The sequence below is a fragment of the Ruditapes philippinarum genome, unplaced genomic scaffold (assembly GCF_026571515.1).
Source record: "Ruditapes philippinarum isolate M1 unplaced genomic scaffold, ASM2657151v2 ctg823_1_1_1_1, whole genome shotgun sequence".
NCBI classification, from domain to species: domain Eukaryota; kingdom Metazoa; phylum Mollusca; class Bivalvia; order Venerida; family Veneridae; genus Ruditapes; species Ruditapes philippinarum.
In genome coordinates, this window is record NW_026853081.1 from 105,169 (window position 1) to 131,471 (window position 26,303).

General features: G+C 33.3%; 1 protein-coding gene across 11 annotated transcripts in view; it reads right to left on the reverse strand.

Moving 5' to 3' along the window:
• The window catches only part of LOC132733321 (alpha-taxilin-like), a 66,245-nt gene that overhangs the window by 11,425 nt on the left and 28,517 nt on the right, over window positions 1-26,303 (reverse strand). For 6 of the 11 annotated variants that reach the window (XM_060719988.1, XM_060719973.1, XM_060719996.1 and 3 more), the window contains exons 3-8: window positions 22,772-23,602; window positions 7,332-7,471; window positions 5,695-5,805; window positions 4,599-4,664; window positions 3,108-3,236; window positions 1,216-1,335 (exon numbers count right to left, since the gene is read on the reverse strand). In XM_060719988.1, the coding sequence (XP_060575971.1) occupies window positions 1,216-1,335; window positions 3,108-3,236; window positions 4,599-4,664; window positions 5,695-5,805; window positions 7,332-7,471; window positions 22,772-23,602 (1,397 nt within the window). The remainder of the gene's footprint in view (window positions 1-1,215; window positions 1,336-3,107; window positions 3,237-4,598; window positions 4,665-5,694; window positions 5,806-7,331; window positions 7,472-22,771; window positions 23,603-26,303) is intronic. The other 5 variants (XM_060720023.1, XM_060720009.1, XM_060720031.1 and 2 more) reach the window with 1 other exon arrangement.

The following is a 26,303-nucleotide window of genomic DNA, read 5'->3' on the forward strand; positions in this document are numbered from 1 at the left end:
TAACGCTCGACTATTCGAAAAGTTGTCACTAGGGTGTTTCATTGAGAATAATAATGCTAAACTATATGAATACATAAAATTATCCGAAAAGGTACAAAGGCTTGTTATTACGATGTTTTATGGAGTTAATCTCTGCTTTATTATTATGAATGCATAAAATTGTTCCAAAAAAGGCACAAACCCTTCAGTAGTTATGGATATCAGCTTACAAGCAAAAACTTTACCTAGAATTTCTAAGTCGAAAAAGGGGCATAATTATAGAAAAAAGCAAATCAGAGTTATGGGACTTGTGCCAATCATGTTAGATAATCACAGAGAACTAGTGTGTGAAGTTTCAATCCATTCCCTTCAGTAGTTATGGAGATACTTGCTTACACGCAAAAACTTAAACAAGAATTTGTAAGTCGAAAAAGGAGCATATTATGCAAAAAAGCAATCAGAGTTATGGGACTTATTCCAATCATGTTAGATAATCACAGAGAACAAGGGTGTGAAGTTTCAATCCATTCCCTTCAGTAGTTATGGAGATACCAGCTTACACGCAAAAACTTAACCTAGAATTTCTAAGTCGAAAAAGGGGCATAATTATGCAAAAAAGCAAATCAGAGTTATGGGACTTGTGCCAGTCATGTAAGATAATCACAGAGAACAAGCGTGTGCAGTTTCAATCCATTCCCTTCAGTAATTATGGAGATATCAGCTTACACGCAAAAACTTAACCAAGATTTTCTAAGTCGAAAAAGGGGCATAATTATGCAAAAAAGCACATCAGAGTTATGGGACTTGTGCCAGTCATGTTAGATAATCACAGAGAACAAGTGTGTGAAGTTTCAATCCATTCCCTTCAGTAGTTATGGAGATATCAGCTTAAATGCAAAAACTTAACCAAGAATTTCTAAGTCGAAAAAGTGGCATAATTATGCAAAAAAGCAAATCAGAGTTATGGGACTTGTGCCATAACAGAGAACAAGTGTGTGAAGTTTTAATCTATTCCCTTCAGTAGTTATGGAGATACCAGCTTACATGCAAAAACTTAAACACAGGGACGCCGACAAATGGGTGACTGCATTTGCTCGATTATTCTGCGAATAGTCAAGCTAATAAATTTTGAATCTTCTTTAAAAAGACAGTCTTGGTTTTACTTCATAGTAATTGTTAATGAGTCAACTGAAATGGCAAATATCTATTATTTCTCATTTTACATCAAGTTCTTACCAATTCTTTTTCTTTTTGACTTCTCCCCTTTTCTTCCATTAGTATTGCCGAGGCCTGTTCTAATTTGGCATCTGCTAATTTTTGTTCTAGTTCTCTATGCTGTATAACCTTCTCTACTTGCTGAAATCATAACAAAAATTATTGTCTCAAAAGTAGTTCTTCATACAAAAAAGTAGTTCCTCATACAAAAAAATAGTTCCTACAAAAGTTCCGTCCGGAAAGTAGTTCCTCCTACAAAAATGATCTCTTTCAGGACATGCTTTTAATAGAACAGTTCAAACAATACGTCACTTGAATGCATTAACACCCTAACTCCTATTTAATCTAATAGGAGTTAATCCGTTATTGCACTACGATGACAAATAGTTCCTGCAGACAAATGGCGCAAAAATCACAAATCAGGAACTGCTGGCTTCAGTTTCACTGAAAATAACTTTGTTGTTTCAAACATCCCCATCCATCATTATTTTCCATAGAATTGTGGACCTCATAAATTCCTTTTCAATAAAATATATGATTATTTTATCTATAAATATTGTTTATGCGTTTAACATCTTTAGAAGAAACAATACAAATGCTTATATCTGGATAAAATACATTTTTTTCCTCTGGAAATTTTTTTTGCATTTAATTGTTCAAAATACTGTAAATAATCTCATGAAATAGTACCAACAAAATTAAAAATCCCATTTAAGATTTTTAAAATCATTTTACAAAACATTTTAATGAAAAGTTCTAATAAATTTTAGTTTTTTTTGTAATACAATATGAAAATGTCAGATTTTAAGATCTGCAAAACTATATTGTTATCTATGTTACTGCTTTCCTGAACAAAACACTTGAAAATAATTAGAAATCTACAATAAATAAGTCAGTTTCAAGTTCTACCCACGTCAAATTTACCAGTTAAAAGCAAAGAAGAATTCTAAATTCTGTATTAATTTTTTTTAACACACATTTTAAATTTTTTTTACTATATGTAACATTGTCAGGTCTTGTTTGAACAACATATATGTAAAAAAACAGATTGTGATCACATTTTATCATTTAAAATTAGGTTCAACTTTAAACTGGTTCTCAGATATCATAATTTAAACTGGTTCTCAGATATCATAATTTAAACTGGTTCTCAGATATCATAATTTAAACTGGTTATCAGATATCATAATTTAAACTGGTTCTCAGATATTATGATTTAAACTGGTTATCAGACACTTGTAGCTTATAATCTGCAAGTAAGTAGCTTTGATTCTCAAAACTGTTTGCAGCAACTTCAGGGATAATAATTCAATTCAGCAAACAATATACAAAATATATAGATAGGTCAGACTGCACATCTCTTAGACCAAACACTATACTACCAGCTGCATAAGTTTTAACATTTTGACATTTAACATCCCTTAAAGTTACAATGGAAAGTTCCAAATTTATGCTTATGCAAGTCTAGTACTAAAATTAAGCTTAATTTAGCTTAAATATAACATACCCCTCACCCGCATACACACACAAAAGAAAAGAAAAGGGAAGCTGAATCAAAATATCTGCTTTACAGATTCTTTATTTTTATTCTTGCATATAATCTATCTTCCTTTCAGCTAAATAAAGCATGCAACAAGCTAAAATCAAATTGCCTCCATTGGCTTAAGGGCTATCACAATAATGCCTTTATTTAGCAAGAAGACAATTATCCCAAAATAGATGTAAATGTCATTCTTATCTTTATTCCATGAATCATTTATCAATATAATAACCTTGACAAAAGCAGACGCAGTTTTGATAAATAAGATTATTAATGGTAAATCTCATTCCTAGCATGCCGATTGGTCCATCCCTACTTAAAAGGACTCGAGTACAGAAAGGCAAAAACATTTCAAACAAAAACGTGAACTTACCTTTTCTCGTGCTTCGTACTGTTCTATAAATTTTTTAAGTTTATTGGCTAGTTCAAAGTTTTCTTCACGTAATTGTTTATTTCGTTCATGATTTTCTTGCATCTGAGTTTGGATCTCCCCTATGGTTGTCTGAAAAGCAATGAATGAGAATGACTCAATTTTCTTAAATCAGCATGAGCCAAACATATTTTAAGAATATCAACTCTTGACAAAAATGTACCAAGATTTTGCGAAAAGTAAAACTATTCACTATTCAAGTAATGATTTACACATTTTTTATGCAATTACTAACTGTTTTTGCAGTGTTTATCATCATATTTCTTCTGCGTGACTAACACAGTAAGGGCTATTTTTGTATGTTTTGACCTTAATTTGGTGATTTATATGAACTGAAAGTTCTGTTTGCAATGTGTCAATTACTTTCTTTGTTCACTTAACAATATTTTACCTTTTTATACATTTTTTTCAAAACTTTCATGAAAATAAGCATGGATCTGGAGACAAGCTGCTTTAAAACATTCAATTTATTGGACAAACTGGTAAGCAAATGCTTTGTACAGTATTTCCTCCATGAATGATGGACAAACCACATATAAACTTTCTTCTCTATCTAGACTGCAATTTGCACAATGCAGTTATGTTATGTATATAATTAACTTGTACAGGAAAACCCGGGCTGACAGCTATCAGTTAGTATACCACATAAGCTTTAGTTGTAATGCATCAAGCTATCATTTACTGATAGCTCAAAATAAAGGCAGTGTTTCTTCCAGCTCCAATTTTCTGGGGGTCATTTTTGACCCCCTTTATCAGATTTTAAGGGTCACTTGAAATTTTGAGGGTCATGCCAAACCATTTATTAACCAAGAAGTACATATAAAGAACTGGAACCACTAATTTATTAGCCTCTTTCTTATAATTCATTCAGCCATTGAAAAATAATAGATGAATAGAAAAGAAAATGTTGCATAAAAATAATTTGAAGAATCTCTATTTAAACAGAACAAAAAAATTCTTTAATGATTTTAATTACCCCCAGTTAGCTACTGTAATACATGCAGCTTTAATTGGATATAATTATATTGTCCTCTTGGATGCATGAAAGGGAATTTTTTGTCTGATTAACGGACAATTAAATTGAAAGGTATTAAGTCGTAAAATCAAAGCAGTGCATGATTTGTATTTAAATTTGTTAAATAGTTTGCCATGGATTTGAAATTGTCATAATTTGAGATTTACTTAAATTAATGGAGAATAAATTACTGCGTCACTGGAAACGCACAAATTGAGTCTCATTGCGTCAAGGCCATAAAAAATGCATCAAAAACGCGCTCTGGAAGAAACACTGCAAAGGGAGTTTTTCTCAATATGCATCCATGAATGAGCTTTAAATATATAATGGCAAAAATTCAGAGACATCTCTCTAAGCCTCATTATTGCTATAGAATAAATTATAACAAGCTGATATATTGGTGAAACATCAATATATACCTGGAATTTCTGTGATATCTCTTTTCTCTTCTCGTCTTCTTCTTTAGCTCGTTGTAAACTTTCTTGCTGTTAAAATATAAATGAAATTAAATATTTAAAACTTGAAATGTCTCGATAGTACGCCCCCACATCCTCTTGTTTTGTCAGTTTAGGAACAACAGCATGATGGATGGACAAAAGGAAAATATCTATAAATTTTATTTTCAAGGTTTATCTAAGTAATGAGAATCTGAAAAATATAAATCATAACTGAGGTATTATAAGAAGCTCATCCTAAATGTCAAATCATGTTTAAAGACATATGTAATGACATCAAAAGCAATTTATCCTAAGCTTCATCTACAATTTTAACCCTCATCCTGCTTGAACCGAAAGGAAAGCGGTGGCCTAGTGGTTAAGGTGACTCTTGCCTCTCAACACAGGGATCATGGTCTTGAGCCCTAATTTGGTCATGACCATGTTTCTTCATACGACATATGACACCAGTACTGGTTGGTTCCAGGCAGCGGACTCGCAAGTGATAAATATAAGTTGCAAGAACTTGTTTCGCAATGGAGCTTAAATAAATATGTTTAAACCAAACCGGAAATGATAAGTCTTTGCCACCAGTATAGACCCAAGCCAGCCTTCATACCCCTGCAGTCTGACTAGGCTCTATACTGTTGTTTGCTCAATTTTTGTATCTATATGTTCAAATCCCTGAATTTTTCAAATGGACTGTTCCAAATTCAAAGTAGGACAAACCCATTAAACAAATTCAAAATGTGAAGGGTTAATTTATACATGGTGAAATAGTTAATTAAATAATCTTATTTCCATTTCTTTGGTTGTTTTAGTCACACCAATTGGGTTATGTTCAAATAAAGACTGATCTTCACATCTATTCTGTCTGATCATGGTCTAAACTGTTTGCCATTCAGTCACTACATATTTTGAAATTTTCCCTTAAAATGATAAATAGCTTTGTCCAGATTGAAAAATGGACAAGTCCATTTAAGATTTTAGCACTATCACATCGGCATGTCATAACACCTAATCACAATGCTGAAGATACCAAAGAACCAAATTTAACGAGAGGAAATCATTGTTTACTTACCCTAATTGTTTGATTATGTTTCTGTAATTCTCTACATAAACTTTCTAATTTACTTTTGGCCATCACTGCCTTCGTATGCTCTGCTTGCAACTGGTCTTTTTCTCGTGTAGTCTGAAAACAAAATAGAAACTAAGCAGCTTTGCAGCAAATACAAGATATTTACTTTTAAGAAACTTCTTCACAAGTCTAAAACTATTGTCTCCAAAATTAAACCTTCTCAAGTATGCAATTTACTATGATTATGGTCTCTTTATGACAAGTGGACTGTAAATACTAGGGATGGCAACGAGTAACCGGTTAACCGAATATTGGTTAACAAAATTGATATTCGATTACTCGGAAAAAATATATATTTTCTATTTTTTTGCGATTTAGAAAGATTGGTGAGATCCAATTAGTTCAGAAATTCGGAGATGTGCATTTATCTTCATAAATACCCGTTAAATGCAATCAAAACATCCTTGCAGAGGTGCGAAAATGATATCATAAATTTAACGAGGCAATCAACAGTTTGACACGCGCACCTGCGTCACTTATATCATCCAGCCTCTTATGATATTTAATTACCTTTAATTGTATAGCCGAAGTAACTGTTTTGAAAAACAACAAAGGGCCGATTACTATCGTGAATGTAAGAATAAAGGTAACTAGTATTTAGACCAGGTTAAACTTTTGTTGCCGCCAATCAGTCTATATTATTTCAAGAAGAAAAAAGATATCTGAACTGTTATACATATTTTAAACTTGATTTTGCATTTAATTAAAACGTTGTAAAATATTATGTTGTTGATTTAATTATAAATAATTAGTCTCCCGTGCAGTTCTATTTACTATCTACAGAATTCTATGAATTTAAATAGAAAACGACAGTAGCATGCGGACGGTGTTGATATTGTGTGTTAAACTTTGAAGATCACTGGCAATCATCCGAGTAACCAAGTACTCGATTGGAAAAACGACCGAGTACTCAAGTATTCATTTTGGTATTCGTTGCCATTCCTAGTAAATACAGTTCATTTATATATTTCAGTCATTCAACTACAGGTATCAAATAGTGGTCACAACTCACTGATTTCTTTCTATGTATAGAACTAAACTGAGTAGTTTTGCACAAATGTAAGATATTTATTCTTAAAAAACTTATTCACAAGTATAAAATTGTTGTCTCAAAAAACTAAGAATGTATCAACCTGCTCAAGTATGCCATTTACTATAAGGTCTTTGATGACAAGTGGTCTGTAAAATACAGTTTATGCATTTAAGTCATTCAACAACAGGTATAGTGGCCATAACTGACAGATTTTTCTATGTGTGGACTATTCCTAGGGTGGTCTTTATTAAAGGTTTTTCTTGCATTTGGTTCTATGTCACCCATAAGAGACACAACCTTGCAAAGCAATGGTCTGAAAACCTTGAGATTTCATTACCTTAAGACAAGAATTGACAGCAAATTGAAACTGATTTAACAGACTTCCTAATAGTCATGTTTCATTGAAAGCTAAGTAAATCTTTTAAGTAACTAGAAATCACCATTTTAATAAGCCTTACTTTAAAAGCCATACAAATTCTTAGACACACTTACAAAGAAAATCTGTTGTTAGCTGGACGACAAAAACTTCACAATAAAATATACTTACAACAGTAAGTTTTCTCTGATTCTGTTTATAAGATGACTGCAAAACACGATGTTCTTCGTGTAAATCAGCGTATTTTTTACATAGGGCTGCTAACTTTTCTTCCGTTGATTGCAGACTACTTAATGCTTTCAATATATGTTCTGAAAGATAGAAAGAATTTATATTGTAAATTTTACATGTTTTAAAATTAGAAATCCCATATTAAAACAAGAGGGCCATGATGGCCCTGAGGTCGCTCACCTGTATATAGGCCCCCCAACGTTGCAGGGCCAATTTAACCCAAGGGCTTTTATTTGCACAAACTCAGTAGACACCCATAAGAAGATGTTTCATGCTAAACATCTAAGCTCTAGCTCATTTGGCTTTTTGAAAGAAGATTTTTTTAAAGTTTTTACTATACACATATAGTTAAAAACAATGACACCCCTGGGGCCGGGCCAGTTTTGACCCCAGGGCTTTTATTTGAACAAACTTTGTAGACACTTACTAGAAGATGTTTCATGCTTAATATCTAAACTCTAGCTATTTGGGTTTTTTCAAAGAAGATTTTTAAGTTTTTGCTATGCACATATAAAGAAAATCAATGACCCCTGGGGCGGGGCCAATTTTGACCCCAGGTCTTTTATTTGAACAAACTTTGCAGACTGTGACTCACTAAAAGATGTTTCATGCTTAATATCTTAACTCTAGCTATTTGGGTTTTTTCAAAGAAGATTTTTTAAGTTTTTGCTATACACATATAAGGAAAATCAATGACCCCCAGGGCGGTGCCAATTTTGACCCCAGGGCTTTTATTTGAACAAACTTGGTAGACACCTATTAGAACATGTTTGATGCTGAATATCTTAGCCATAGCTCTTTGAGTTCTTTAAAAGAAGATTTTTTAAGTTTTTAATATATGCATATAGGGAAAATCAATGATCCCCCGGGGCGGGGCCAATTTTGACCCCAGGGTTTTTATTTGAACAAACTTGGTAGACACTTATTAAAACATGTTTCATGCTAAAAATCTTAGCTCTAGCTCTTTTGGTTCTTTAAAAGAAGATTTTTAAGTTTTTACTATATGCATACTGGGAAAATCAATGACCCCCCGGGCGGGGCCAATTTTGACCCCAGGGCTTTTATTTGAACAAACTTGGTAGACACTCACTAGAAGATGTTTCATGCCAAATATCTAAGCTCTAGCTCTTATGGTTTTTTAAAAGAAGATTTTTTAAGTTTTTACTATATGTATATAGGGAAAATCAATGACCCCCCGGGGCGGGGCCAATTTTGACCCAAGGGCTTTTATTTGAACAAACTTGGTAGACACTTATTAGAACATGTTTGATGCTAAATATCTTAGCCATAGCTCTTTGAGTTCTTTAAAAGTAGATTTTTTAAGTTTTTACTATATGCATATAGGGAAAATCAATGACCCCCCGGGGCGGGGCCATTTTTGACCCCAGGGCTTTTATTTGAACAAACTTGGTAGACACCCATTAGAACATGTTTCATGCTAAATATCTCAGCTCTAGCTCTTTTGGTTCTTTAAAACAAGATTCTTTAAGTTTTTACTATATGTATATAGGGAAAATCAATGACCCCCCGGGGCGGGGCCAATTTTGACCCCAGGGCTTTTATTTGAACAAACTTGGTAGACACTCACTAGAAGATGTTTCATGCCAAATATCTAAGCTCTAGCTCTTATGGTTTTTTAAAAGAAGATATTTAAAGTTTTTTCTTTCGGTTGCCATGGCAACCAGAGTTCTGCATGGAATTAAATTCTTTGAACAATTTTTAAAGGTGACCACCAAAGGAACATTCCTGTGAAGTTTGGATGAAATTGGCTTAGTGGTTTATGAGGAGATGTCATTTAAAGTAAAAGTTTACGGACGGACGGACGGACGGACGCCGGACGAAAAGCGATCACAAAAGCTCACCCTGTCACTTTGTGACAGGTGAGCTAACAAACAGAATTTTATAGAATAACAAATAACACATTCGAGTGTATAATTACAAATAGAAGTTAATAGAATTGCAAATAAAACATTTACATGATTTAATAAGAATCCCTATTAAATTTTGCTATTTAAATTTTTTAGACTTGTTAACTGAAACTTGACCCATCAATGTTATTAAGCTAGCAACAGACTCCCCTTATCAAACATTGGTCTGCTTGTTGCTAAGAGACCAGTGCAGACCCAGATCTGCTGATATGTTTGTGCCATCTGATCATGGTCTGCACTCTTTACTATTCAGTTCAACACATATTTTGAAATTTTCCCTAAAAATGATGAATGGTTTTGTCCAGATTGAAAGATGGAAAGTCCATTTAATAAGATATTTAGCATGGTAAGGGGAGATAACTTCCTCAACTTGTTAACCGTAAGTTAATATAATATAGCAACTCATCTAACATCCTGTTTAATCCCTTACCATAGTACAATCCCTTAAACAGATATACAAAATAACATTTTCACCAAGAATATTATAGAGATTTGATACACATGTAATTTGAAACATAGTTATTCCATAACGCAACATACATGTATTTAATTCCATAACCCTTTTTTACATTGTTTAATTTTCAAAGGCACCTATTAAAATACAATACAAATCTAGCTCAATAACTTTATTTTATCTACTGCCTAGTTTTTAACCGAATATTCAATAAAACCTTTCTTTTTAAAAAAAAAAACAAAAACAAAGAATAACTGCTCCAAATTTTGCACTACTAAATTCAAATCCTTTCATTACAAATTATAAAGTCTTAATAATTACCAAACTCCACAAAATAATGAACACAAACATCACTTACATCAACTTAATAGCAAACTGAAATTTATAATAACTCCAAAATATTGCTCTCCAAACCTTAAGTTTGAACATTCGTATTCGTATTTAAAATGAATGCAGCAAAGCAAAAAAACATAACAAACACTGACAACAACAACAACAACATAAAAATCAACCCCCCCACAAGAAAACAATAAAAACACCAAGATATTATCCCAGAAAATTAAATTTTAAGACCTCCTTTATGGCTGAATGAGACACTGTTATCACCAGATCTCCATCAAGAATAGTTATGTTACAAAATATAATCAGGGAAAATCGGGTGCTGATGCCAAGATCTTATCAAGTTGTAGGCAATTTTCCTATTTATAAGAAGTTTATACACCCATACACCCGATCTTTGACTTAGTTTGAAGAGTACACATTACATTGTTTTTGTTTATGAAATAATTCCGGAGGTAATGGCTTTATTTACTGGCGGCATGTTTTTGAAATTGTTCCGAATATCTGGCGGTGCTCTTGAAGAGAGATAATTGAGAAAATGTGATTAAGATCTGCTAACAGGTATTTTAACAGACCTTCCTACCTGGCTAGAAATTGCGTAGTTAAATAAACACAGTCATGACCAAGGTATGAATTTGAGAGAACAGTTCAATACTGACTGCACCAAATTGGTCGTATATAATTATAATCAGAAACAAATTTTTTAGTTCACTAAACAAACAGCAAATTTCATGCATTGTTTGCATTTTCACCAATTGCAAAAAATTAGCTATTAAGTTTTTTTGAAAATCAACTTAAAGTACCGGAGGTCCTTTTTAGGTCATTTTACACATTAAAAAGTTATTAATTTGGAAAATAGGATTGAGCAATTGATTTGAAATTTTGCATTGATATAACCAACATCAAATTGCATAAAAATCTCCAAAAAATATTTTAAGTCCAATAAACCTCAATATTAAAGGCATAGACCTAATTATGCCTCAAAACAGTTAAATTTTTCCTTCTTTATTTAAGGCTGTTATGAGTTATACAACATTTCAATAATGATTTTAGAGCATGTTGGATGCTTATCATTTTCAGAAAGTAGCACTGAATGTGAAATTATTTGTCACAAAAAGTAGCAAAATGTAAACAAAGTAGTATTTTGACTTCCATACAAAATTCTAAATCACATTAATTTGACTAATTGCCAAAAGCCTTAATATACACTAAGGCAACAGAAGCAAAAGATGATTCAAGTAAGAGTAACTCTTTGGAAATTATCAGGACAACAAAAAGCTTTTAAGAAATAAGGATAATAGCAATTCTTACGCATTATGGGCCTTTAAGAAAGTAATAAAAAGAGATAATAAAGACAGGAATGTCTATGTACTGGTACCGTATATTGTTTACCATAATATACTATACTTTTCTTCGATAGATATTATTCATAGAGTCAATGACATTCTGGTTTTGCAAATACAGGAAATATGAGAAAAAGCTCATAAATTGCTATTATCCGCAATGACACACAACATGGTAACCTAATATTCTACATTTTGGAAGTAAACAATTTGTACTCAAAAATACACTGTCTTTCCGGACATTTTTAGCTAAAACCAACAATTTAATTACAAAGCTATGTGACTAAAACGAAAACACATCAAACTCTCTGACAGTTCAGATATCTTATGATCTAATTCATTTGGTATGTAAATTTAACTGAAAACAATACAGTAAATCATGTGGTAACAACCAGGAAGCACAGTGCTTCTCCTCATCATTTAAACTGACATTCTGTAAAATTCCGGCCCATTATGCCCCAGAAATACTTTACTTTTTATTTCTCAAAAACCTTTTTATTTGGTGTACTTTTACAGGATATAAAAAGTTACTCATTAGCCAGTAACCTTCTTTTTTTGGTCATTAGATCTAATACAATCAAAGTGATTATGTATTTTGTATGGAAGTCAAACTACTACTTTGTTTAACAATTTGTTACATTTATGACAATTTTTTTTCAATTTAAACGCTACCTTTTTCAGGTTACAAGCATCTAACATGCACTAAGAACAATATGTAACCTTTATAAAATTCATGCTTGCCAAAAAAGTTTGAAAAAAGTAAAAATGTATCTGTTTCTGGGGCATAATAGGCCTTTAAATAATTTTAAACCTTTAGCCTGCAGTCGGTGACTAAATCTGCCCATGTGACCATGCCAACAAAGACCTCTAATTATGGTTAGCACTGTTTGTTATTCAGATAGTACAGTCATATTCTATAATTTTCCCTAAAAATGATCAATGGTCTTGTCCAAATTGTAAGACAAACAAGTCCATTTAAGATGTAAGATATTTAGCATGGTGAAGGGATAATCATAAATGACATCTTTCAAAAACTCATTTATCAATTCATTAGATCCTCTTGTTGACAAAACAGTTAACTTATACAATCAGAGCGAGGAAAGAACATATTCTGTGAATGTTTTGCTCTTAACATAAATCTTTGCCAGTCAATAACAACTGATGTAATGGAAGCAAAATAAACTGTTACTGTTCTGTAAATGGAGGAAAAAACCAATCCTGATGTACTTGTCTAAATAATTCAATCAAATACAACTGGTCTTCATCAACAGATCAAGTTCTGCGTAAGGATACAACGGGATTACGTGAGAAAATGTCTTTAAAAAATAGTTCTAAAAGTACAAATAATGTTTGCCCGATTACTCAGATGAATGTTTCAAGCAATTTTTTATGACCCCCACAGTCTGTTCATAATGTCACTAAGTCTATTCTTACAGCACTGTCATAATGAAATAGACCTAAAGTAATAAAATGAACCTAAAGTAATTAAATGTACCTAAAGATTCATATTAATATGATGCGAAACAGTGTGATTCCAAATTCAATTTCTCTTGGAATGTAAGAAATTTATTTTAAAGTGTATTTTCCTTATGTTTTAATAAGTAATCAAAGGTTTTCAGATGTTTATTTTCTGATATACCACTGTTAACAATTTCAAATGATCATGTCAATGGCAATTTAATAGTACTGATCATTAACACCCTCACATTTAAAGGTCACGTGGTAACTTTAAAGTTTTCACTGACAAAATGGATTTATATGGAAACGCTTGTTCATGTCTACTTTTACTGCACAATAGATACAGGTTAGATTCAAACCTAAGGGTGTATAGGGCCGAAAGGAATTGGCAACCCTGAATCATCTGGCCTAAGACATTCAACAACTATATTACTGTGAAAAGTCAAGAAGTAATCTTAAAATGACTTCAGTGTCCATCTTTCAATATAAAGACAAGCAATTATCATAGTATTGCAAGCAATCCATAAGTCCCCTACAGGTTAGAACCCCATCAACATTCTGAAGGGCCATTCACTAATGTTTCAATTTCTCTCTATTTTAAGTAAATTTGTTGGAAAAGTTCTTTAAAAGTGATCACAGGAAACAGTTTTTATGAACAGACAGACAGACAGACGGACTGAAAGACACTCTAAAGTTAATATTTGAAACATCCCTGTTACCAAAATATAACATTTTAAAAGCAAAATTCTTAAACAGGAGATTACTCTTGAATTAAAGATGCAATTTCATAAAAATTTTCAGCTCTTTTTGACTAATCACAAATATTGTTATATTTGCCATGTTTTAAGCCTATTTGTTGCCAAGGCAACTGATATTTTTTCAAAATAGGAAGAACAGATAAGACATGCATAATCTCAAGACTGCCATCTACCCATATGTCAAGTTTCATAAAAATATTTCCAGTACTTTTTGAGTTATCACTGGATTCAGTTTATGTGTAAAATTTGCCATATTTTCAGTCTATGTGTTGCCATAGCAACCAGAATTTTCAACATAGGAAGAAAAGAAAAAGACGTGCATAATTTCAAGACTGCCATCTACCCATATGTCAAGTTTCATAAAAATATTTCCAGTACTTTTTGCTTTATCACTGGATCCAGTTTATGTGTAAAATTTGCCATATTTTCAGCCTATTTGTTGCCATAGCAACCAGAATTTTCAACATAGGAAGAAAAGAAAAAGACGTGCATAATCTCAAGACTGCCATCTACCCATATGTCAAGTTTCATAAAAATATTTCCAGTACTTTTTGCGTTATCACTGGATCCAGTTTATGTGTAAAATTTGCCATATTTTCAGCCTATTTGTTGCCATAGCAACCAGAATTTTCAACATAGGAAGAAAAGAAAAAGACGTGCATAATCACCATACTGCCATCTATCCATATACCAAGTTTCATAAAAATATTTTCAGTACTTTTCAAGTTATCGCGGGATCCAGTTTTGTGGACGGACGGACTGACGGACTGACAGACGGACTGACGGACGGACAGACGGACGGACAGACGGACGGAGGGAAGACCTAAAGTCCCCTCCGGTAAACCGGTAGGGGACTAAAAACCATACACCATTTTTAGAGAAAATTACTACTTTATGTACAGACTGAATAGCGAACAGTGCAGACCATGAACAGAATGATGAAACGAATGTGCTTGCTGATCTTGGTCTGCACTGGTCCCATGCCAGGGTAGAATCAGCTGGCACCAACAGGCTAAGGGTTAAGGATCAATTGGTGTGCAAGCTTACCATTATGAATCTCTCTTCTGGAGCCAGGCTTTTTTCTTTTTCTTTTTTTTTTAATATTCTTTTTCAATACCTTCAGAGAATAAGAATAAACTCAGACAATAAGAATAAACAATACATTTCTTTCCTATGGGGAAAATGAGCAACAAAAGCCTAATTTTAAAATGGGGCCCAAAACCAACCCAATACACTACCACTGAAAGCATATGCAATAGCCAAGATTCAACAAGAAAACCATAAAACGTTTCATCTGAAATTTTATCCACTTTTCTGATGAAGAACTACCTGTATTCTATAGGCAAGAGGCTTTTAACTTTCTTTCTGTTTGTGTACTTAAAGTCACCAGAGTTTACCAATAAACCTATCAATACTGCCATGATGATTTTAAACGGCTGCCATGTAATAAATCTGGTCTTCATGCTACTTGAAACTGTCTTAATATATAGAAACCATATATCAATATATTGATCGGTTTTTATCTATCAAACTTGTTGTTGGTGGCTATTTCAATACCTATATATTATATACTTCGTACAAGCCCATGACAGATTGTTACATTCCATTCTGAAGAATTCCAATACAAACAACCACTGGTATGTTTAATTTTCAGTGAAAAACAAAAATATAAATTTTTTTTGGCCATATACAAAAGTACCATTCGTTACATTATTGCTGGTAAACAACAGAACATGGAAAATATTTTGTTAAATTTATTTTACATCATTTTCTATTATGTTTTGATTCATTCTGTACTTAATGTGAGAGTAAACAAGTACAAACAGAGAATTTTATAGTGAAAATTATTGAAGTTATATAGTGGTAACAAGGTCCCAAAGAAATAAAAAGCGACTGTATTCCTAGAGACATTCGCAATTTTTTCATAAGGATGGCGTTTTGAGGAGACAAACTTTCAAGCAATCATAGCGACCTTGGTAAATTAAGAGCATAATTATATCACTAATATTCTGTATTTTTTCTCTCTATACTAGCACAGCTAAACTTAGAGGCATAAGATATTGACAAAATCTTTAAATATTACCTTGAAACAATTAATCTATATAATAAGAAATGTATCAACCATGAAAAGCCCTAACTTAAAAGCTCAAAATAGTTTCTAGGAATAATGTATCTCAAAATGAAAGCTGGACATGTCCATAAAATTCAGCAGGTAAAGTGTAAGCCCTAAGACATAATGAGTAAAAGAAAAAATCTGACTGTTTTAATGTCAAGGTCTTTAAATGTTATATAAGTCCATCTATAAATTTACAGCATAAAACTTTCCTCAGTGCCAACAATTGGGCCTGTTTTACAGTCAAGGTTCTTTATTAATGTTATATTAATTATCTTAGTCTTATAAATTTACAGCATAAAATTTATAGTGCCAACAATCGGGACTGTTTAAGGTCAAGGTTGTTTGACTTATTTCTCCCATTTATTCCCAGCAGGAACATATCCATATAATCTCCATATCAATCAGTTAAAACTTGTTTTGTAAATGTGAAAATTATCAGTCTGTATAAACTGGGGAGGAAATAAGATAAAGTATGATAAGCCATATCTCCTATACTCAGGAATATACCTTCCCCTTTATCTCCATCATCAACTGCAAATCAATAACTTCCTGGCATGAGACAAAACACATTTCAAAAATACGCTGGACTTTTTTTTTGATTTCGAAGGAATTAAAAGTTTAGAACATTTTTTTTAATTTTTAATTATGGTAAATATTTAAAAATCAAACTGCAATATATACAAAGAAAGCTGAAACAAGGGCATGGCATTTAGTGGAATTTCTGTTATGGGCAAGGACTCTCAATTTTAACAAAATAATAATCTAAGAACGTGCATAAACTCAAAATAAATAAAGTCCGTGCCTTATTGTCATTAGTATTCAAGTATTCTAGGTTCTGTGTTGATATGATTTAAAATGTTTAAATAATGGGCTACATTAAAGTTTTTTGTATGACAACAACAACATCAACTCTGATGCAGCAATCATATAATAACTAGACTTTATCTTAGATACAGACTACAATAGTCATGTAGCTAAATAAATGTGCTCAATTGTATAGAAACAGAAATTACCATTGAACTTTACAAGCAAGTCAAGCTACAAACTAAGGACATGTCAGTACCACCTAATTGGAAATTCTTAAAGACCCAAGAGAAAATCTGCTAGTTTTTTGCTGATTGGCTAAAGTGCTTATTTCGACCATAGAGTTTTATACGTTTACAGTGTTGACTTATTACCAAAATACAGATGAACGGACAAACAAATTAAAAGACATTAGTCAGACAAACTTTAATCTCGAAGAAAATTTAAAAAAATAATTTCAAAATGATAAACCAGTAGGACCATTACCACTTAAAAAAATTCTGTTAAAACATGTTTTCATAGTTCAGAAACTACTCCAAAGTACTTTTGAAGAACACTCCAAACTGAAATCTAATTCAACTTTATACAATGGGGTTTTCTGTTATAAACTGGAGGAGACTAGATTTGATCCCTACTTCAGAACACTGGATTTTACATAATCTACATTGTATTACATTCAAATACTTATAATATTTACTTATATCTATTTATTTAAAAATACTTATCGGAAGTCACCAAAGGTGAAATACGAAAATTTCCAATCTAAAGAAATAGTTTCACAAGTTTATGACATGTAATTATGTACTTAAAAAGTTTTTTTTGTAGTTTAAACTTTGTAATATAAATTTTTACCAAGCAATAAATAATCAGCCCAGTATAAATAAGGTACCTAACCTCTTTTTGTTGTCATAAAACAAGAAAACCCAATATAAATCACAGCAGAAGGTACTCTTGTGCCACTATGATGTGTCTAAACTTATTGCCAAATTTAGAATGAAAGCAGGCGAAATATAATTCTTAGCCACAGTGACAATGTTCTTTACCTAGTTTGAGCAGCTAACCTAAACTCACAGCTAACCTAGTCTAGCAGCTAACCTAGACCAGCAGCTAACCTAGACTAACAGCTAGCCTTTACTTACAGTTAGCCTAGACTAACAGCTAACCTAGAGTAGCAGCTAACCTAGACTAGCAGCTAACCTAGACTAGCAGCTAACCTAAACTAGCAGCTAACCTAGACTAGCAGCTAACCTAAACTAGCAGCTAACCTAGACTAGCAGCTAACCTAGACTAGCAGCTAACCTAGACTAGCAGCTAACCTAGACTAACAGATAGGTAGCAGCTAACCTAGACTAACAGATAGCCTAGACTAACAGATAGCCTAGACTAACAGATAGCCTAGACTAACAGATACCCTAGACTAACAGCTAACCTAGAGTAGCAGCTAACCTAGACTAACATATAGCCTAGACTAGCAGCTAACCTAGACTAGCAGCTAACCTAGACTAGCAGCTAACCTAGACTAACAGATAGCCTAGACTAGCAGCTAACCTAAACTAGCAGCTAACCTAGACTAGCAGCTAACCTAAACTAGCAGCTAACCTAGACTAGCAGCTAACCTAGACTAACAGATAGCCTAGAGTAGCAGCTAACCTAGACTAACAGATAGCCTAGACTAACAGCTAACCTAGAGTAGCAGCTAACCTAGACTAACAGATAGCCTAGACTAGCAGCTAACCTAGACTAGCAGCTAACCTAGACTAGCAGCTTACCTAGAATAGCAGCTAACCTAGACTAACAGCTAACCTAGACTAGCAGCTAACCTAGACTAGCAGCTAACTTTAGCCATTGTTATCAACTGGAAGCAAGTTTAACCTTTACCACCATATAGAGCCATCAGGCCAACCCACACTCATAATTATGCACTCTGTTTAGGCTCTATATTTTATCAGTTACCCAAATTTTTAATTTGACACTGAAATCCCTTCAAATTTGAAAAGACTTTTCCAAATTCAAAGTCGGGCAAATCCATTACACAAAATCAACAGTTTAAGGGTAACAAACCTATAACAATTTACACATTTATACTTAAACCACACTTACCATTCATTTCTGCACTGTTTCTAAAATCCATATTTGTAATAGCCTCGTTCAAACTTTTTCTCTTATCTTTTCCAGTCTCTACTTTACATATTTTAACATAAAACTCATAAATTAAACATTCTTATTCTCTCTCATCTAAATGCCAATTCTTCCTTTTGATATATATTTCAATACATTACATAAAAATTGGATCAAATCTCTATTGAACAAGACACCTTGTATAGAGTCCTAATAGTGTTATATACAAATATTCTTCAACAACGTTTTACAAAACAATGCAAATTTTTCACAAAATGTCCGAAACTTAACTCCCAATATTTACAATATTTTACCAGATAATAGGGGGGTGTTTACTGTTTCTTACTATCGCCCTCATTCATGCCGTTAATCCATTATTTGCAATACATTGATTAATGTGCCGGGTAAGAGGTCATATCATCAAATTCATAAATGTCATAAATTTATTTCCCTCTCCAAATTTTTTTTTTATAGCATTTGTACACAATTATCAAACTTTTTATTATAGCGTTTTAGATTGTAGCATTCAATATAAGGTACTGGGTAGTAGGGTGATATTGAAACAAATAAATCATCTTTAATGTGTCAAATAATTGTTCATGCAAACAGATGTTTATAAAACTATGCTTGAAAAATCATTAAGATAAGTGTACTTTAATTGAACCTTACTTACACATGTTCTTATTTTTCTTATTAAATGTGACATATGTTATTGTGAAAGTCACTAAGTGGTACAAATAAACTGCAAAGTGAAATTTGATCTATGACTTGACAAATAAATATAATTTAAAACAAACAGGAAAACTGGCCTACCATTAGACTTGACCAATTTTTTAGCAAATCAAATTTTTTGTCTTTTCTTTCATTTACTAGTATACCTTAGATGGCTTACTATAAAGCTGGCAATAATAACTTTGAACCCTAAACCTTCAGGGGGTGACTGCAGGGTTTTTTCTATCATCACTTTGGGATTATGACCCAATCCTGAGAATTGGGAACTTTTACAATGTTTTAGACAAATTGGGAAAACTGACAACATATTATATACATTAAATTAGACAAACAAATCAAATATTTGTTTAATTAATCTTTTTTTATACTTCACTCTAAAGCACATGATACAAATACAATTTTTGGCACAGTGCAGTTAAATGTAACAAAATGGCAAAAAACATCACTTATTATAGTTTCTATTCCTTGAATTGGGATTTTTCTTCTTGAAATTTGGAAAAAACATACTCTTTAGTATTGGGAACATGTCCAATATTGGTCATCAAAATGGGCCAGAAAAAAAACCCCTGAACTGATTGGAGCAAGTGCAGGCAAAGATCAGCCGACACATCTGTGCAGTCTGATCATAATCTCTATTCAGTCAGTACACAGTGTCTATTCTAGGAATTGAAAAATAGGGGTGATTTTCCCCCCTCTATTTCAAAAAAGGGGGCGATTTTCAAAATCAAGGGGTGCCAATATAAACTGCCAATGTTAAGTCATCTGCATTAAGTTTACACTGAGGCGTTCAAACGATGAAATAATTAAAACAATAATATTTATTTAAGGCAGCAGAAGTTGTCCCCCCTTAATTTTTAAACGAAAACATATTATTACAGAACTGCCGCGATTGATTATAAAGGGATTGGCAATACAAGTAATCGGCCTATCTTTCACGTCTAGATCGTAGCCAAGCTAGGAATTGCCTCATTTTTCTTGATTATTTACTACACTAAAATGGCGCCCAACTGTCAGACCTAGCACACCAGTTCCGGTCGATACGGAACATTCCGTTAATTTCCGTCAACTCGCGTAACCAATACCATACGGTACTTAATTATTATAATTAGCTTACAGTTACCTCCCTTCGGTTTTCGGTGTAAATGTAAACAAAACAACCAAATATAATGTGGGATGGAAGTTTTACGTTTTTTTTACTTTTTTTATAGATGCGCGATTTTCACGCACATGATTTTGAATTGTGCGCGATCTCTGAAATACTAGCGTGAATCGCGCAATCGCGCTCCTAGAATAGACACTGAGTACATGTTTTCAAAATATCCCTTAATAAAATGATGAATGGTTTTGTCCAGACTGAAAGATGGATAAGTCCATTCAAGATATTTAGGGTGGTAAGAATTAATTATTCTATGCCACCAGTATAGAACTCAAGCCAGCCTGCATAGAGTGTATGTGAGCTTTATAAAGCCAGTGATTTTTTGGCCGATCTAGCCCAAAATAGGTTTATTTTCCCTTAAAAATGCTAATATTGTCCTCTAAAATGCCCTGTGCACATTATTCACCAGAATCATGACTTTAAAGAGCATCTGACTTATATCAGCTAGAAGACAGACAGCTGTCCCTATAGATAGCCAATGTTATGTACCATGCATGTTAAATTGAATTGAAATTGAAAATTTTATAAAATGTGTGGGTAAATTCCATTCTCAGTTTTTGGAATTTGATTTCCCCTTTTCTGATTTATCGCGCTATATTTCCCCCTTCAGAAAGCCACAGGTTGTTTAAAATAATCACTGCATACATACAAAATAGTCTCTTATAAATGACCTTCATACAAAGTTAGCATGGTAAGGATGGGTTTATTCTTGTCCATAATGAAGTCATCTTTATTGTTATTAGGAAAAAAAATAGGCTTAATACCATAAAAGACCTTCTCTTTTTCTCTCAATAATGTTTACTATTTTACCACAAGAAATAGAGTTTATCAACATTTATACTATACTTATCAACTAATAGAAAATATAAAACTCTAACCCCTTACTACAATAGCTCAAAATACAAATGGCATTACTTGAGTTTTTACACAAATGTTTATTGTAAAAACAACTTGGTGTTTATCATTTAAAATACATAAAGTTAATGACGCCTAAAAATTGGCCATGTTTGAAAGTTTAATATAAAATATATTGATTAATTTATTTCTGACATTTGGACATTCATTCAGAGCAAAATAGTTTGCATCAATTTTAGATTACCGTACATTTCATATAAACAGAATATAACAAAATATTAAACAAAACAATTTTATACACAATCATACTGCAAGAATACCTTTGAAGAAAAAATTACTCTACGTTAATTTTTTTGCTAATATACATCTTGCTATGCATTTTTTCTTGACATTTATAATAAGTGAATCTTTGATATAATGGTTCAAGGACCTTATTGAGCATTTATTTAGGTCACTATCTTATCATTTTTTTCTTCCAAATAATGATGCCAATTAAAAATAGCCCCTCATGCGACAAAAATGTACTTAAAATGGGTAATATCCTTAAAATATGTAATATCAAAACCGTCAAAAGGTGGCGAAAGTGGTTTCTTGTTTAATACATGAATTTCGGAAAATAAGTAGTTATGTACCATTACTAAAGTGATCATAATCCTTAAAGCTAAAATATCATTTTAATATACATTACAATCGCACATCATGCTGAAAATTTATGACCAGCTTTTAAAATATCTGCAGACAGTATTTCCCATCAAATCATAGAAGATTGGTCAACATGAGCTCTTCACAACAAACGAATCACAATTAAAATGTAAATGTGACCTTGACCTTAGAGCAATACACACTTGTTAAAATTTGCACAAGTTATTTGAAAATCATAAATCTTATAACCCTGACAAGCATACTGTAGGACAGACTGATGCTTACACCAAATACGAATTTTTTCACAACTATATCAAACACACCTAATATGAGCCAAACTGAACTGGGGCAGACCACTAACACTCTAACATAATGGTTAAACAAACAAAGAACTGTAACTATCCTTATGTTCTTACCCTGTATTTCCAAATCTTATGGCTAACTCTTAATCTAAAACAGTCTGAATCAACATGACCAATATCTTTAAATTTAAAGAATTTGCAAGTTCAATGTTCATTTAATCATATCAAGCCTGGTACTAGACACAAATAGAACCACATTTCTTCTGACAGCTGCCGGCATGACTCTTGTATATAATAATGAAATGTGTCCAAGAAAAGGGTCTTAAACACACACTAAGAGTCCCCCCAACCAAATTAAAATTTATTTTTCCTTACCTATACTTTTGTCTTCTTTTTTCTTGCTTTTTGCTGTTTTTGTTGGTGAGGCAGTCTCAGATTTTTGTGATTCTTGTTTGTTCTGGTTGGATTTGTCTGCACTTGCTTTCTCCGTATTGTTGTTCTCTCCATTCGACTTTTCTTCTTGGAAACCATCAGACTCCGTACTTCCAGACATATCTCCATTTTGTTGAGATTCTTCACCATTTTCTGGGGTCTCTACATTAGATGCATCATTATTAGAATTTTCATCAAGATCACCCTCATCAGTACTTTCAGCTGGTGAATCTTCCTTACTTTTATCACCAGTTTTCTCAGCTTCACATGGAGTTATTTCACCTTTACCTATTTTATCCTCTTCTATAGGATTATTACCCTTTTCAGCATTATCATCAGCTGAATCTTCTAGCAACTTGTCAACTAACTTGTCATCATTTATATCTCCAGTAAACACTACACCGCCAGGAACTACTTTCCGCTCAAATATTGGAGACGGGTCGAAATCATCAATTTGCTTGGCAAGTTTTTCTAACCTATCAACTTTACCAGTTTCATTACCCTCTCCTTTCTCTTCATTAACACTTTCAATTCCAATCGAAACATCTCCTTCACTAGAAACATCCCCTTCAGAAGACATTTGATCAGACTCCTTTTTGGACATAGAAGAATCGAAATTGTTCGAAACAGTTTCACTTTGACCTTTCTTATTGAAGGACTCCTTGGAAGAAGTTGAAAGGTCAATTAGAGGTATATCATCTACAGAGGAGCCTAACTCCTTATCCTGATTCTCTGAACTACTGACCTTGACCTCTGACTTTGCATGAATTTCACCTAGAGTATCAACCAATACAGTCCATTAGAACAGATTGTCCATCAAACCAAACCCATGCAAACACTTCAGTCCATGCAAAAACATATCATCCTTATAAGTCAAACAAGGGACATGTGTCACAAAAATCCACATAAACTTAATTAAAGCTGTAATTAAACAGATTAACTACTAATCATACGCTTGTATTATACCAAAACAAAAATCAAACAGAACCAGGCATTTTATCAAAATAAAAAGGAACTCCTCTATTCAACACTGTGGCTCAAAAACCCACACAAACCAACAAAGTAAAACAATAATCACAAATAAAGCATCATTTTCCAAGCACATAAATTCCTTTAAATTTATCAACCTTGAATAAACAAGTGGGTTAATGTTAAATGTTGAAGAAAAAAATCTAACCAGATAGTACTTGTTTTATCACACACTCATGCAGGTTAAGTAGATATCACAGGTTTTAAACTGTTACAGAACTTCCAGGAACTATTACAGTTAAATCGAACATATTTTGTATAATTTTATATCAAATACCTGTGTTTATTGATTCAATGAATTAATTTTAATGTATGTACCTGAATCTAGATTCTAAGATAAGAGACCATGAACTTTACATATTTTCTTTTTTTTTGGTTGGAATTTTACATTGGACCAACACAGTATAGGTCATATGGCAACTTTCCAGTTTTACTAGTGAATCTGTGCATTTTTTCAGATTCAAATGGGTACCAAAGTAGAACCACCCATTTTTCATATTAAAGCTAGCTTCCTCACATAAAAGAATTCAAAGTCACTGTCAGGATTCATACCCACAGCGGAAAGGGGCAAGTGCTTTTAAGTCAGAAACCTTATCTACTAAATCACAAAGCTCCAACTTTAAGTCATTATTTTTCACTTGTTAATATCAGGTAAAGAAGAAGAAAAATCCTTGACATTGGAGGAATAACTTACAAAAATTATGGATTGCTTTTTACAAATGCTTAAATATGGAGATGTGGCCTAGTGGTAAAGGTGACTACCAATCAACCCAGGGATTGTGGGTTCATGCCCAGCTAGACTAACAATCAACACAGGGATCCAACTAGGGTAACCAACCCTGGGATTGCGGGTACTTTGCCCAGCTACAGTAACAATCAACCCAAGGAGCCAACTAAAGTAACAAACAACCCTGGGATTGTGGGTTCTAGCCCAACTGGAGTAACAACCAACCCAGGGAATGTGGGTTCTAGCCCAACTGGAGTAACAACCAACCCTGGGATTGTGGTTCTAGCCCAACTGGAGTAACAACCAAACCTGGATTGTGGGTTCTAGCCCAACTGGAGTAACAACCAACCCAGGGATTGTGGGTTCTAGCCCAACTGGAGTAACAACCAACCCAGGGATTGTGGGTTCTAGCCCAACTGGAGTAACAACCAACCCTGGGATTGTGGGTTCTAGCCCAACTGGAGTAACAACCAACCCTGGGATTGTGGGTTGGAGCCCAACTAGAGTAACAACCAACCCTGGGATTGTGGTTGGAGCCCAACTAGAGTAACAACCAACCCTGGTATTGTGGGTTCTAGCCAACTGGAGTAACAACCAACCCAGGGATTGTGGGTTCTAGCCCAACTGGAGTAACAACCAACCCTGGATTGTGGGTTCTAGCCCAACTGGAGTAACAACCAACCCTGGATTGTGGGTTCTAGCCCAACTGGAGTAACAACCAACCCTGGGATTGTGGGTTGGAGCCCAACTAGAGTAACAACCAACCCTGGATTGTGGGTTGGAGCCCAACTGGAGTAACAACCAACCCTGGATTGTGGGTTGGAGCCCAACTGGAGTAACAACCAACCCTGGGATTGTGGGTTGGAGCCCAACTAGTGTAATAACCACATTTCCTCATATAACACCAGTACTGGTTAGTTCCAGGAAGATGACTTGAGACTGGCACCTTTAATAAGCTTAATATATTTTTTCACAAATATACTAATGAAAGAAACCACTACAGTGGATATGACATTCCCCCTCCCCAACCCCCTGACAGTTAAGACAAAATATAGCCTTTTGCCCACTTACAGCAATTACAACACACATATGCCACAAATATATACTCAGATCGGTCCATACAATGGTGAAATATTATCTTTCTTATGTTGGCAGTTTAATTTAAGTATTAAAATATTGCAATTACTACTATTGGACACCTCTTATGTATTTAACTCAAAACAAGTTATAAGTTAGGGGAGCCGTGGCCTCATGGTTATTAAAGTTGTCTGCCTCTTAGCCTAGAGATGATGGGTTCGAGCCCTCATCGGGTCACAACCATGTTTCTTCATATGACACCAGTACTGGTTGGTTCCAGGAAGTGGACTCGAAAGTGATTAATATAAGTTGCAAGAACTTGTTTCACAATCAAGCTTGAAATAATATGTTTAAGCCAGACTAAAGTTCATTACTAGTCAAATTAAGATATACATTATACTTATCTTTATATAGATTTTATGAACTTATCATATTCTGCAATTTAAAACTCAATTCCTGCACATAAATGCAATGCAATTTTTTTTTTTAACTTGGTTCCTGGAAAGATTTATCATCATCCAACTTATAGCCAATTTTCGTAATATCAAATGTATTGGAAAACTTCAATTCTTTTACGTTTAACAGACAAGACTCCTTACTTGCAAAAATATGGGAAAATCATTATGTAATAAAGTTTCAAAC